Genomic DNA, 15,384 nt, shown 5'->3' with positions numbered 1-15,384 from the left:
TCCAGCCACTCCAGAGACCAGGGCGAGGCAACAGAGCAACAGAGGCAGGCGGCCCAAGTTCTGAACGCCCAGGGTCAACAGAGGCTTCCTAAACTGCCTGGAAGGACAGGGGGAGACAAGGGGAGCAGACTCACCCTGAGCCCTGCAGTTCCTCCAGATTGGACGCATTCCATTCAGAGCCCTGGGGGACAGATCACACAAACCCTGTGAGTGTCACACAGCAGCCCTGGAGCTGTATGGATGCATGGGTTGCTCTAATCCTGACGGTAGGGCCTTGACCTCCAGACCAGAGAGAACAAGAGGCTGAAATCCGAGCGGTTCCTAGGTCCTCAGGCCTCACAGAGTGGAAGGGAGGAATGGAGAGAGGGGTGCAGCCCTCACTTGACCCTGGCCTTAGGGAAACCTGCTCCCCTCTCACTGCTTGGGCCAACAGAGGCAGTGACCATGTCCTCCTCATCTCTAATTACACTGGGAAATCTCCTGCTTTTTCTGGGAAGTATTTTGGCAATATAATAAAAGTTCTTACTCTCTGACCCAGAATTTCCACCTTACAAAAAGCTATCCTGAGGAAATGACCAGAATTCACACAGAGATTTAAGGACAAGGATATTTACGGTTATTCATAATGAAACAATGGAAATAGCCCAAAGGTCCAACAGGAAGAAATCAATAAAATAAGTGGTGAAAGAGGCTTGCGATGTGGCCCTTAATGTAAATCATCCTTCTGGAGACTACTTGGTGGCATAAGAAAGTGCCACACAAGGAAAAAAAATGAAAAAGAAAAGCAGGGTACAAAAGTATCTAAACATAAACAGTATGACTGGTTCCTTTTCTTTCTTTTTAAGAAGCTGTATGGGCACTGAGGAAACCCAAATGGAAAGGCCCTAGGTTTAATTCCCAACACGGCAAAAAAAAACCAAACCCAAACAAATAAAAAAAAACCAAAGCCCCCAAACCAGAAATTGGGCAAATAAATACACCAAAATGCATGTGAGAAGGGCTTTTTTCTTCTTCTTTGGACAGATTCATACTTCCAGCTTTGTACATGTGTTAATACTTTGAAAAATGTTATTATTATAAACTCCTCTATTCCTGAACACTCAAAGAACATGGGAGGGAAGTTGATCCTTTGCTCTTAGGAAGTGCAGGTGGCATAGTTACAAGGGGAAAGATGCATAGAATCTTAGTGTCCCTGCAAACTTCCCTCCTGAGCTCCCAAGAGCTCAGGTCCCTTGGGCCAGGGACTTGGGCCACACTGGCACTGTGTGGGGCGAGCTGGATTTTCATATTTGAAGGAGAACCTCAGCCATAAAGATTCCTTTAATATCTGTTATGGAAAAAGTGACATAAAGTACCAAACCATATGGCAAAAAAATGAGCAGGGCTCCAGGAAGGCCGAGAGCGCCCTCTGGCTGTGACCACCATCTGGTGGCGAGCCGGGAGGGAGGTGCCTCCCAAGGCTTTAGGGAGATCAGCCCAGAGCTCCCACTGTGTCTTCCAAAACTTAGCCTTCAAATCCATATGGCCACATACAACATGTCTAAGCATGAAATCTATACATAAGAAGACTTACACATAAGTGCATTAAAACACATGCATCTATGCAGGCATCATGGCGGAGCAATGGGAGGTACCCACAGGGGAGGAGACAACCATCCGTTGTCTCAACAGCCAGTGCCCTCCTCCCTCAGCTTCCCTAACCAACACTGCTCCAGCCATGGCTACCCTTCACAGCCAAGCCTACAGTAACTGTACTGGGTAACTCGGTGTGAGTCTTACTGATCCCAGAATTAGCCCATGGGTCCAGCAGGAAGGAAAAGGGAGGTGAAGGGACTTGCTGCAGGTCACTGAGCAGGTGAGGCAGAAGAGCGGGAACTCAGTCCTGCTGAGTCTCAGTTTCACTCCATCCCGTGGCCGCCTCTCTAATTTTAGTAACGTGCCTGCCTTTGAAACCTTGCCAGTTGCCTTCTATGGAGATTTCTGGCAAGAAGACACTCTGAGCATGAGCTGGGGGCACGGAGAATCAGCACAAGCCACCCAGAGCTCCGTGACTGAGGTGGACTCCTACAGTGGCCTGAGAGCAGCTGCCTAGACAGGCCCACAGGGGAAGCTATGGTTAGTTGCAGGCTCTGTCTGCCTGCTTCTTTCTCAGGTCTCAGATGCTTAGTGTGCCCTTTAGTAATGGGGGCATTTTGTGGCCTGTGACCCATTTGGAGGTAATTGTAGGGCCTATGTGTTAGGGACAGGAGAGGACAAAGAGCCATGCCAGCTGTCAATGTCAAATCATTCCCAAACTACTCCTGCTGCTCAGCTGCATCTCAAGCATCTGACTACAGAGAGACCAGCAGGCTGTGGGCAGAGAAGGGGTCATGGCAGGGCTCCCCAAAAGCAGCTTTCTGCCTGCCTTTCTGACTTCTGCAAGTTCCCAACAGTAAGTCTGATTTAGGATTCCCAACCAGATAATGCCTCAGGCTGTGCCTCTTACTAGATAAAGATGATCAAAGATAAGAGAAGGCTTGTCCATCTGTCCCAAGATAAGGAGCATCTCATTGTCGATGAATTCCTTGAATTCTTTCAAGTTACAGTTCATCTGTTTCTCCAATTCATTACGGATCTGTGGGGCAGAAAATATTAGAAAACTGACTGGTTAAAGACAACAGCTCCCTCCTCCAAGCTATTGAAGTATGGCTGTTTACAAAGAGGGTTATTTTTTGTTTGTTTGTTTTTATTTTTCTCTAGAATAACCCATTTAGACACACATGTAGGTGGCAGGAATGTGGATCACTTAGCGTACAAGTAACTGGAAGGAGTTTTTTATCCCAAACAAGGAATCCAGTTATCATGAAATCTTTTCTATTGAGTTTAAAGCACTTACACTTTTAAAATTCAGTAGCAAACGCATCAGTGAAAATGTAAAGCCAGTTTTTTCATGCTTGAGAAGGTATCACAGTATGATTTTAAGTGTATTAAGCCAGACATGATAGTGCATGCCTGAAATTCCAGCATTTGGAAGGCTGAAAGTTTGAGGTCAGCCTGGGTTACACAGCAAGACCCTGTCTCAAAACAAAACAAACAAAAACCAATAAAAAGTATTCATTAATAAAAAAGGTAGTATTTGGCTTTTTAAAATAGTGATTTCAACTTCTTAAGTCCACCTGGCTTATGCTGTTACTATAATACACCGTGTCTTGGAAGAAAAAGCAATGGGTAAAAGAAAGAGAAGACAGGTGAGGATTTACAGCTTGCTAGCCAGTGAAGTGCAGAAGGGCTTCTGCTGGTCCACATCAAACACAAGGCACTGAGAGGCAGGTGGGAGGGCAGCAGAGGTAAACACGCATGGAGTTGCCACCAAAGGTCGTGTAAGTGAGGCTCAGAGAGGACAACAAATGTCCAAATGGGATTTGATGGATGGCCCCAGGTGTCACAGCTTTACTAGCAGCAGCTCTGGAATCAAACTGGAGCCTGACTCCAGTCCCTGTGCTCCTCCCCCAGCCCTGCTGCCACCGCAGAGCAAGGGAGGAGCCTCCTAAAGGCAGCAAGCAGATCTAAGGACATCCGGGGGCCATGGGCTCCTTCTGCGCTTTTGGCAGCAGGATAAATGAATGGCTCCGGCCTGCTGTAACAGGAAGAGTCCTCTTACTTCTTTGGAAGTCACATTTTCAAGATCCTGGGTCATCATGATGCTTCGGAGTTTGGCTTTGATGAGACGCTCAGTTCTTTCCCCTTCAGTCGGCCTGGAAAGAAATAAAGAAATGGCACAAGCGCAGAAGAACAGGAGGCCAGAGTCACAGAAACACCAGGCACCAGGGGTCTAACAGAGTGTGTGGCTGGGCACTAGAGGCCCTTCTGGCTGTGCTGTTCTAAGGGTCAGGAGAGGTACAGAAGCCAGTTCCATCTCGAGAGTTTCCAGGAGTCCAAAGTGGGTCAGAAGACAGGGGACCATTTGGAAAGTTACCCTCAACTCCCATTCATGCCCTGAAGTGTCAGAGACCTTTAGGGCAGGACGCTGGACCTGCCAGCAGAACATCTCCTCCGCCCCCACAGGGCCCTTTGGTCCCACCTGAACACACCTGGATGCACAGCCTGGCCCAGTTGTGTCCAGCTCCTAACTTCTGTCACATGCAACCAGAATCCATGACTTCCCTGAGCCCTGGTGTTAACAATGAACTCTGAGGCCACACAGCCCAGAGCAATCCTTTTCCCCAGGACGACCCTTCAAATGGTCAAAGCAGTCATTTCTCCCTTCCTGTCTTGTGACTTATGGTCTTTCAGGCTGCTGTCCTCTGGACACACGTGGCTTGCCCACAGCCTTCTTGAAAACAGTGTCTAACAGGACACCCGCTGCAGGAGAACCGGACCTTGACCAAGAGAGAAGCAAGGCACAGCTTCCTTCTTCTCAAACTACACTTTGAAAAGCACGGCCTTGGGTCATATGACACAGGCTGTGTGCTTTGCCGGGTGATCAAGGGACCCAAGGAAGCAGAGGCTGAATTTATGATTTTCCTAAGAACAGAGCAGGCTTTGGAAATCAAGTCACTGGCAACCTCGAAGAGGAAAAGCCTGGACACAGAACACCACCGAAGCACATGACATACAAGGCAGTGCGTTCCTGTGGGGATGTGATGGAGGTCAGGGACTTGCTCCCCAGAACTGCACTCACCAAGTCTGTCTATAATTTTAAAGGGCTGTGTAGCACAGACCCTTCTTGCAACAAAGACCACCCTTGGGCCCCAGAGTAGGACACAGCTGTAAGAACTGGTTCTGGGAAGGCAGCTCTCAGTCAAGGGACTGCAGGGAGACATGGCCTTGTGCTGGTTCATGTCGGCCGTTGGGTGGGGAGATGGGCACACGTACTTGTCGACAAACAGGGCCGGGGAGTCGGGCCGCGTGGACTCCAGGTCCTGCATGGCGTTCCACTCGTTGATGCAACTCTGCTCTGAACAGATGCAGCTCTCGTAGTAGGTGGCCCAGATGAGAGCCACGCCCCCAGGGAAGTAGTTGTGCCTCCGTGCCACCTCACAGGCCTTGTGAAGCACTTGAAGGGCAGACCTGCGAGGGGGATGGGGGAAAGGGGAGAGTCAGGCCTGGGAAAGTACAAGAGGGGCTGGTTCTGCCTCCCACAGAGGGACAGGGCAGTGGGCGGCCCTTCATAAAGGATGGACTCTTGTAGTCTTGTTGGCCTGTAGGAGACACGACAGCCCAAATTTACAACTGCTGGCTCCCAGAACAGTCTCGGTACTTCTGCAGCAACCAAGTCACCAGTGGAAAGAGCAACCCTCACCATTTCCAAAGGGACAAAACCAAACAAAAACCCCCTAGAATTTGGTAAGTTCTCCTAATAGGCTGGCTCGATGTTACTTCACACTCCATCAATTAACTGCAAAGAATGAAGATTTACTTCTGAGGTGGTAACCTCATGCAGGAGCCACAAGAAGCCCCGCAGCAGGGAAAAAAGGCTTTCAGCAGACATCTGACTGCATCCTTAATGACTTCGCTGCTCACCTCCCCACCACCTCCCAATGCGATAATAGCTTAGATTTCTTACAGGAACGAGTCCTAGAAACTCCATTTTAATACAGAAACCAACTGAAAGGAGGTTTCAGGAAGCAGAGTGGGGCAGAAAAAACAATACTGAAAATGTATGTGCTTTATTTAGTCACCCTCTTTTAGTTCTTTTTACAAAAACTCAGGCTGGAAAGTTGTCATCCGATGGGGTGAATGAAGGACCAGTGGAGGGTGGAAGAGGACTTGGGAGGGAGTAGTCCACAGAGTGGTGCACACTGTCTAGCAAGCGTCTCCTTTTCGCAGCTGTATGGGCTGTCCTAGTTCTAGGCTGCTTGGAGAAATCAGCTTTGAGCTAAATGTTTACTTTTTAGAAAAACGTGGATTTATTTATTTACTTTTTCCCTAGAGAGAAAGACAGAAGAAATTATCCAGGAACATCTCAGGTATCTATTGGTTCATCAGCTAGAATTATGATTTCATGGAGGTTGGTGGAGTGGCTCAAGTGGTAAAGCACCTGCCTAGCAAGCGTGAGGCCCTGAGTTCAAATGCCAATACCACACACACACACACACACACACACACACAATAGTGATTTCATGATTTTCCCCAAAGTGATTGGAAAAGTGAGGCACAACACTAACTTGTGAAAGGGAGAACTCTACATAACTCTCACCATCCAGAGGAAAGTGGATTCTCTCTGGAACGCTGGCAGACCCTTCTCCCCTGGCACTAGCAGTGCTTTTGGTTTTCTGCAGCTTATCTGGTGAGCAATGAACACTATATGCAACCCCACAGGAAGAAGACTGGCAGATGAATGGAGTCTGGGGAGATGTAGGCATGACCTACTCATCCAGGGTGGCATTTACTCACCGCTGCTGCAACCTAAGAGCTGGTCCCCACAGCCAGTACTCTGAACCCTGACACCCTGTGAGAACGTGCTTCCCAGCCCCTTGGCAAAACATACGACTGCTCAGTGCTGGTGGCCACCTGCTCAACAGACTATTTTTGTTTATTTTTTGGCAGCACTGGGGATTAAACTCATGGCCCTGCACTTGCTAGACAAGTGCTCTATCACTTGAGCCACATCTCAGGCCTTTTTGCTGTCAGGATATTTTTCAGATAGGGTCTTGTACTTTTTGCCCAGGCTGACCTTGCACCAAAATCTTCCTACCATGCCTCCTGCGTAGCTGGGATATCAGGCACACACCACCATGCCTGGCTTGTTGGTTGATAAAGGGTTTACCTAGGATGACCTCAAACAGTGATCCTCCTTATTTCTGCCTCCTGAGTAGCTGGGATTATATATATGAGCCACTGCGCTTGTTCTTCAACAGACTTTAAACCCCACCAAGACAGAATCACATGCATTTTATGGCCACCCTCCCCCATGCCATGTTCTGTGCTAGCAGTGTCAGTTCCTTCAGTGCACAGACTGAGCACCTACCATATACCAGGTACAAGAGATAAGTGAGTATGGCAGAATGATATTTCATCATGAGCTGCAGACATGCAGCAATTACACAACTAAAAATGGGAACAGACATTTCCTAATAAAGACATATGTGGTAGATAACCACATGAAAAAATGCCCAGTGTTAACCATCATTGAGGAAATGCTTTGCAGCACTACAATGGTCATGTTTATATCATATACACGTAGCAAGTTGACAAGGGCACAAGGAAATCGGAACACTTATGCTTTGCTGATGGGAGTGTAAACGGACCAGCCATCGTGGAGAACAGTTTGGTGGCTCTCCAAATGCTAGAGCATCTAGTCTAGCAATTTGACTCAACAGGTATATCCTTAAGAGAACTGAAAGCAGAGCCTCCAGCAAATGTTCACGATGATCAGAGCAGGATTACTCACAAGAACCATGGGTGGGAACAACCCTGAAGGCACCAGTGGCTCACACCTGCAATCCTAGCTACTTGGGAGGCTGAGCTCAGGAGGTTTGAGGTTCGAGGCCAGCCCACATAATTAGTTCAAGAGACCACACCTTCAAACTAACCACAGCAAAACAGACTGGAGGTGTGACTCAAGCCAGAGTGCCTGAAGCCCTCAGTTCAAACCCCAGTCCCACAGAAAGAAAAAAAGAACTGATATATGTTCAAACATGAATGAACCTTAAAAACGTTATGCTAAGTGAAAGCAGTAAGAAATACTGTATGATTGCACTTCTTTTAAGTTCCTGGAATAGGGAAACTCACAGACATAAAAGAATAGGGGTTACCGGCGCCTCAGGGAGAAGAGAAAGTTATTGGTTTAATGGTGCAGAGCCTGTCTGGGATGATGAGAGTTCTGGAATGGGCGGGGCCTGCACAATGTACTCACTGCCCCTGCACAGAATACTCGAAAAGCTTAGAATGGCACATTTTACGTGAGGACTGTTCTGCCACATACTCTCCTCCACGAGCTTCTGGGAAGCATTGTTTCTATTCACACTTACCACATGGCCTGGACAGATACAGGCTTAAATATGTGCATTCTTCCTGCTGTGCTCACGCTGAACCCCCTGAAAAGAAAAACAAAAGGAAAGACTGTGCTGAGAACTCAAGCCCTTTGAATCAAGTCACTTTGAGACACTGGGAGCAGGCCCACTGCGGACTCTGATTAGCCAAGGGAAAAACCAGAAAGTCTGCTTGCAAGTAAGGAAGACTTGTTTTTTTGTCTTGCAGTACTGGGTCTTGAACTCAGGGCCTACACTTTGAGCCATTCCACCAGCCCTTTTTTGTGATGGATATTTTCAAGATAGGACCTAGAGAACTATTTGCTGGGGTTGGCTTCGAACTGCAATCCTCCTGATCTCTGCCACCTGAGTAGCAAGGATTATAGGCGCGAACCACCAGTGCCCAGCTAGGAAGACTTGTTTTTAAGCCAGCGTGGTGAATTCTACCAAGAACTCCAAGTCCAGCAAGGGGTGCCAGGCAAGGTGGCATCTCTTCTCATTTCCACAACTGTCCCAGCCCACCTGCTACCTCAGGCACTACACGCTTTTTTTTTTTTTTTGGTAACAGCATGAAAATATACTCATGAAAAACACAATTTTTAAAAAAACAAAACATTCTCACAACCGCACCACTCAAAAATCAAGTTTTCCCTCCCAGCCCTGTCTGTGAGGTCAGGTGACTTTCACCTGCTTGTAATCCCAGTGTAGGATAACTTCCTTCACTTCTCGCCGTTCACCAGAGCATCCATGCACTTCCCTGGGAGGGAACGCAGAGGAATGGTCATCTCTTGTCAACCTGCCCAGGCTGCATAATTTTACTTTTGGGGTCCCTGAACTGGCCCCTAAAACACTGCTACACCTGTCAATGGTATGACTCTTCCTGGTAACTGCCAAAATAATGAGTTATGCTGTGTGACACCTGTCTGTGAACTTTCAGTCCTAGCCCACAGAGGGCACGCAGAGAGCATGTGCTTAAAAATCCACGCAAATGGACAAGTGTCAGTTGGTTGCTGCTCTTTTTTATTATTATTATTTTTTTTTGTGGTACTGGGGATCACGCTCCAGGCTCGGCGCATGCTAGACAAACGCTTCACTGCTGAGCTCCATCCCCAGTCCCTGGCTGCAGCTTGTGAACTTCACTCAGCAGCAGCCCTCGTGTCACATGCTTCCAGGGATACCTCATGAGCTAAACTTCCTTATAGAATGTGCAAAGTGTGCCTTTCCACGTGGCTTGTGGGAGAGCTGTGGCACTCCTAGTGCAATCCACTGGACAGTGGGATTACCCCAGGATGCCCACCAGCTCCTGGCTTGGGGTCTACAATAGGAATCTCTCCGAGACGTGGAAAGATCTTACCCGTCTCCATCAAGGTGGATCTTCGTGTCACTCCACAGCCGGAGAACCATGCCAATGGTGCAGCTTTTACTGCATGGGGAAGAGAAGGCATCTAGAGTCAGCAGCCACCCACATATACCTGCAGTCTTCCCTCAGTCTCTGCACCAAGCCTGTCCAGATCACAGACAACCACTGACCAGGGTCAGGCTGCCTGGGCAGGGTCCCCTCACTGCTGGATTCTAGAAGACACAGTCTGGAATGGCCTTGCGAGAGCAAGGCACCGAATGGCCGCACCATCTTCATAGGCATGCCACTCCATAAGCCGGCTCAGCCTCTTGGGGTACTGGGAACATCCAGCTGGCCACATGCCCACACTGCAGTGGAGAGGACTGGCAGAGGGCCATACCCACCTGAGGTACATGAGCAAGCAGGGCAGCCAACCCCAGCTCTGCCTGCCCTGGGGGAAAGGGGAAGGCACCCACACCATGACTGCAGCTCATGTTCAGACTTCTGTTTTTCTACCTTTTGGGCAACTGCCATTTTATAAACTAGCTTAATCTGGTTTTGTTTTGCCCATCCTAACAGTGAAATGATACTTACCGACTTTCGAGACTGGCGCCACTGAGAAAGAGAGACAGAACGGGCTTATCACAGGGTCTCCTCAGATGAGGATGGAAATTCTTGGAGCATGTGTAATATGCTGCTTCCCGCACCTGCACACAGGGAGCTCAGGTGCTCAGAAAACCAGCTCCTCTTCTAAGCACTGCCCGCTAAGCATGCCCCCTGCCATACTGCACTTCTGTATCTTCCAGGAAGGTAGTGTCAAGGCAGTTAGGTCAAACTGCACGAAGCCTTTTGCGTTGGGCAAATTTTCCAATTCCCCCTCCTGCAGTGCCACCCAGTCTCAATAGGCTCCCTACATCTCTCTTGTACGGCTGCAAAATAAGATTGGATTCTCTCAGGACCACTCACTTGTGCCAGCACCAGAAAGTGGTTATTTTCTGGAGCACAATATGACATGCACAAAGTCCAGGCAGGTGTCCTGGGAATGTGTGGGCAGGCCTGGAAGGCCCGACCTAAGCCCTCACAACCCACACCAGGAGCTATAGAGAACAGATCACAGCATAGAGCTACAAGGAACATAGATTGAGAGGCCAAAGGTCCAGGCACAGGCTGAGAATGTCCTTATGAAACAAGAGGAACCTCAAGTGGCCTCCCTTAGACACTGGCAGGGGGATGCAGGTGAGTAGGCCAAAGTCCACAGGACTAGAGCCTGAGCACTACCTAGGAGCCATGACACAACTCCACGTGTTATGTTCCCTCCCGTCCTATGGCTGGTATTTTTGTGTCTCTAGTAGTCCTATAGTGACTAAGAAAGTTTCTAAAATGACGGAGTGGCTATGGGGTCATACATCTGGGAACAGGGGGAGGACATGTGGAAACTGTATCTGTTCAGGTGAAGAGTGACCCTGCAAAAAGTGAGTGAGAGAAGAAAGCAGGTCCTAAGCCTTTGGGGCCAGGCCAGCAAGAACAGAGAAGCCAACTAGGCCTGGACAGGTCTGGAGGTGCAAGCAGGAGACAGGCCTGTCACAGAGCCTGCTGTGGAAGCCCTTTATAGATGGCAACACACTAACATGTGGTGGGGGGGGCACTCAAAATCTGAAACAAAGTTAACCCAAGATGGAATTGTGGATGGCTGCCCTGAGCTCCCTGTAAGCTGCCACATCAGGCCAAAGACAGCAGGTGAGGACCAGGTCTTTGTTTTCAGGTCCAGAGAGAAAAGAACCTGGTGCCCACACAGCGCAGAAGCAGAACACCAGTTCCCAGCCTGGGTAACACCCAGGCACGGACCACGTGTACAGCTTTATCAGGTCTAGTGACAGTAAGGTCCCTTAGCCACTCCCTATCAGTCTTGTGACCCTTCCCTCAAGACACAGGACACCTGAACTGCCCTGAGTTGGCCCCGCAGGCAGGCTGGGGCTCTGGATCAGGCAGCTCAGGGAGACACTGGCCTAAGGGCAGTGCATGTGGTAGAGGCAACTGGACCAAAGGGAGAGGGCGCCAAGGGGAAGCATGTGGTGGAAGAGGAGGACACGTAAGGGTGGGGCCCATCTACTCCAGCTGGTGAGAAATGAAGCTGGTGCACATGTGTGCATCCAACATCCATCCATGACCTTGGACTTGAGGACACAGGTGATGTATGCCCTTAATGATGCAGCCCCAGCACCTGGATGGACTTGGCATGTGGAAAGGATTTACACGTACATACGTGGTAACAAGTACAGACAGTGTGTATACAAGAACTGCAACACTCTGGGAAAGAACGAGTGGGGAATACCCAGGTCTGAGTCCCAGCTCAGCTGTTTACTGGGATGACCGTGGTGTATCCAGGGTCTTGAGCTCTTTGAGCATTGATTCCTCGTTTGTACCATGTAAAGCAGAGCTCCCTATCCCACAGGGTGATTTAAGGATTAAATGAGAGTTCGTGGGACAACTCTACTCTGCAATGGGGACACAGGGAGAGGCTTCCACATGTAGGATTAAAATGAGGGGTGTGGTCTAGGAGGCAGGTTCTGGTTGAGGATGAGGAGAGGCTACTGGAATGGACTCTACCTGGAGAGAGATGTCTCGGCCCCTGGTAGGTCCCAAAGGGCTGGGTGAGCATCGAAGAAACAACCACAGTCTACAGCTATACCACCCAGAGCATGCCTGTTCTTGTCTGAAAAAACAACTGCTGTACTGTTAGACACTAATGTCTGCCTCACAACCATGCCAAAAAAGATGGGCCTCTGACTATACTTGACAGCATCTGCCTACAGGCATCATGACAGTGTACCCAGCCGCTCTTCAGAGCTCCCCTCCTGAGAAAGGCACACTACGTGTTCTAGACTCTGATTTCCCAAGCGGGCCAAGGTCACGGATGTCAGCTCCTACTCCAACCGCCTTCGGCGTGCTGCAGAAAGCTTTCTCACGGTGCACTGAGGTTCTGGGAGGAAAAGTCACCCCTTTTCATTCATGACTAACAAAAGAAAAGGCTCGGGTACCAGCCTGTGGCTCCCAGCAGCTTGCTCTCAGTAGGGAGAAAGACTGCACAGTCACCGAGGCCATTCACTTTATGGGACTTTTCTCCTGCTACTGACTCTGCCTGAACCACTTTACAGATACACCCTTGCCCCTGCCCACTGGTTCTCTAAGACCCACTGAGCATCACCCACTCCTCCTGGGTTCTCTCTGGGGCCCGGGCATCACTCCATCGCTCAGCCTCTCACACTCATGGCTGCTGCTAGTGCCTCTGTTCTTTGAGGCCATGGCTGTGTGCTGTGGCTACTTTGCTTCTGTGGAGCCTAGCCCACTGCCTCACACACAGGGAGTGCCAGCAGTCGATGTATTTATACAGTGAGGTAATGGATAATGCCATTCTGACAGTCAGGCTTTGCAATGACCTTACCTGCCTCAGTCTCCTAGATATGAACTGAGCCACTCCACACACTACAGGCCCATGCTACAACTTCTAAGCTCTAAGCTTAAGACTCTGAAGAAGGATCTGGTGAAAAGCATGTAGGGCCCTGTGCCATTCACTACTGGACCAGGCACACACTCCCTCAAGGGTCCGTCTGCCTAGAAGGCATCCCCCCTGCTCCACTTAGCAGACTCCAGCTTGTCAGGACTATCAGTACTCACCACAGCGGTTCCTCCCTTGGGAAGCATCCCTGGCTAAGGGGTTCCTTGCCATGGTTTGGATGTGGTTTTAGGTGTCACCAAAGGTTCACCCATTGGAAGCTTGGGCCCCAGTGTGGTGGTGTGGAGGTGGTGAAACCTCTGAAAAGTGGGGTCTGGTGGAAGGTAATTAGGTCATGGATGCTCCCGCAGAAGGAATTAATCTGGCTTCATAATGAGTTAGTTCTCGTGAGAGCAGGTTGGTATAAAAAGAACCTGGCTGGCCCCTGGATTGCTCTGGCTTCCTATCTCATGTGATCTCTAGTGCATGCAATGCCACCACTGGGATGCCATCAGCCACAAGCCCCACACAGATGGGGCTGCCTCATCTTGTACTTTCAGTATCTAAAACTGTGAGGTAAATAAACCTTTTTTTCTTTATAAACTACCAAGCCTCTGGTATTTTGCTACAGCAACAGAAAGTGGACTGAAACCCTTCCTCTTCTATTGCTCCCAGTGTTAAACCTCTGAACACAGTGTAATTGTTCTGTCCTTTCGGTAGACCCTGAGTTCTCTGACAGCAGACATCGGCTTAGGCATAGTACCTGGCTCACAAGATTTGACACAATGTACCTTCCCATCCCCTGCCCTCCACCACGCCACATTCCACTCCTCTTCCATGGCTATGGGACACCACTGAAGCCTTTTCTAGCAGCAATCTTGTCCCCAGCATCCTACGAGACTCACCTTTCCTTACTGGAGAAGTCGACTCCCAGCAAGATGTTCTCCTCAGTGTCCTGGCGCCCACTGCTGTACACCACAACCATATAGCGGACGCGGTCCGTCCAGGCGCTCTCCAGGCGCACAGCCTGCACCAGGATGAGGGCTCTCAGCGGCTGGCCCTCAGGGGGGCCTCCCTCCCTCCCCCGCACCGTTCCCTCCACCAGGGAAGAAATGAAGAGCAAGTTCTTGAGAGCAGAAGCAAGGTCTCACTTACATCCCTACATCAGAGACAGGCCTGGAGCCCAGGGGCCACCCAGAATGTGTGCCGAGCAAGTAGTGAAATCCACAGAAAGGGGTTCCATTCAGCACAGACCACCACGGAACAGGCGCACCCTTCTGTTAAACCCTCTAGGCATGGGAGCAGAGCTGGCTTTGGCTTCTTTGAGGTTTTTTTTGTAATGCTGGGGATGGACAGGGCCTCGCCCGTGCTAAGTGTGAGCGCTACACTGAGTGAGTTCCATCCCTGGCTTTGTGAACAATGTGGAGAATGCACAATTACGCAGAAGCTCCTCCCCCTGTCAGTCACAGCGACCCCCACCAACTGTCACCATTAAAAAGGAGAGGGTACATTCTGAGCTCCTTACCAGCTTGATTCTGTCTTCACAGCGCAGGAGGTTGATCATCACCTGCAGGTGTTGGGGCAGGTCACCTGTGGGAACAACGGTTAGAAGACTACTTGTTGACTTGAACGGCTGGAAGAAGATTCTAAGTAAAATTTCTCTCCATAAAATTTCTCTATGTAACCACTCAAACTCCATCTTTCCTCCTCCTGAACACTATGAAGGGGATGGGCAATGAACAGCTCACTGTCCTGTTGTGCAAAGTTTCTCTCTCTCTCTCTCTCTCTATTTAATTATTTATTTTTGCGGTATTGGGGCTTGAACTCACGGCCTTCACCAGGCTGGCTTAGAATCATGATCCTCCTGATCTCTGCCTCCTGAGTAGCTAGGACTACAGGTGTGAGCCACCAGCACGCGGCTCAAAGTTTCCCTTACATCGTGAAATACTTGCAATGGGTGTTTTTAATACAAAATTTGGAATATACACACAAACCCAGAAAAAAATGTTACTTCATTCAAGCAAAATTCTTGGAAGGTGGGGAGCAGAAACTACAGCATGGCTGGAGCAAGACACTTGCCACAGGGTGATGTGAGAAAGGACTGACTGTCACTGTCACTCTTCAAATTCTTCTGCATTTTCTTTTTTTTAATGAGATTGAGGTTTGAACTCAGGGCTTCACACTTGCAAAGCAGGTGCTCTATCACTTGAGCCATGCCTCCAGTTTATTTTGCTCTGGTTATTTTGGAGAGGGGGTCTAGCAAACTATTTGCCTGGGCTCACCTTAAACCATGATCCTCCCAACCTCAGCCTCCCAAGTAACTAGGATTATAGGCATGAGCCACCAGCGCATGGCTCTTCTGCATCTTTCACAAGAGTCAGAGATTGTTTCTATTCCCGGGAGGAAATGTCTAAGTGATGCTATAAGGCACCAGCTGTATGCTGAGTGTCCAATCTAAGGCAGGTTTCCACCCTTCTTTCCCTTTCCTCTGTCCCTCTGTCCCTCCCTCCCTTTTTTTCTTTCTTTGTGGTACTGGGGCCTGTACCCTGGGCCACTCCACCAGCCCTTTTTTATGAAGGGTTTTTTTCAAGATAGGGTCT

General features: G+C 49.3%; 1 protein-coding gene across 5 annotated transcripts in view; it reads right to left on the bottom strand.

Moving 5' to 3' along the window:
- Positions 1-15,384, bottom strand: part of Ssh1 (slingshot protein phosphatase 1) — a 61,708-nt gene that overhangs the window by 14,934 nt on the left and 31,390 nt on the right. For 3 of the 5 annotated variants that reach the window (XR_012443530.1, XM_074061057.1, XM_074061055.1), the window contains 9 exons: positions 14,310-14,374; positions 13,690-13,811; positions 9,886-9,906; positions 9,307-9,375; positions 7,953-8,018; positions 4,855-5,049; positions 3,641-3,734; positions 2,486-2,614; positions 135-181 (listed from right to left, as the gene is read on the bottom strand). Coding sequence is in view for 4 of the 5 variants with exons in the window: in XM_074061057.1 (XP_073917158.1) it covers positions 135-181; positions 2,486-2,614; positions 3,641-3,734; positions 4,855-5,049; positions 7,953-8,018; positions 9,307-9,375; positions 9,886-9,906; positions 13,690-13,811; positions 14,310-14,374 (808 nt within the window). In the remaining variant the exon portion in view is untranslated. The remainder of the gene's footprint in view (positions 1-134; positions 182-2,485; positions 2,615-3,640; positions 3,735-4,854; positions 5,050-7,952; positions 8,019-9,306; positions 9,376-9,885; positions 9,907-13,689; positions 13,812-14,309; positions 14,375-15,384) is intronic. The other 2 variants (XM_020167096.2, XM_074061056.1) reach the window with 1 other exon arrangement.

The sequence above is a fragment of the Castor canadensis genome, chromosome 18 (assembly GCF_047511655.1).
Source record: "Castor canadensis chromosome 18, mCasCan1.hap1v2, whole genome shotgun sequence".
Lineage (NCBI taxonomy): Eukaryota > Metazoa > Chordata > Mammalia > Rodentia > Castoridae > Castor > Castor canadensis.
Note: the sequence above shows the minus strand (reverse complement) of the source record. Positions and strands in the feature narration are given on the sequence as shown.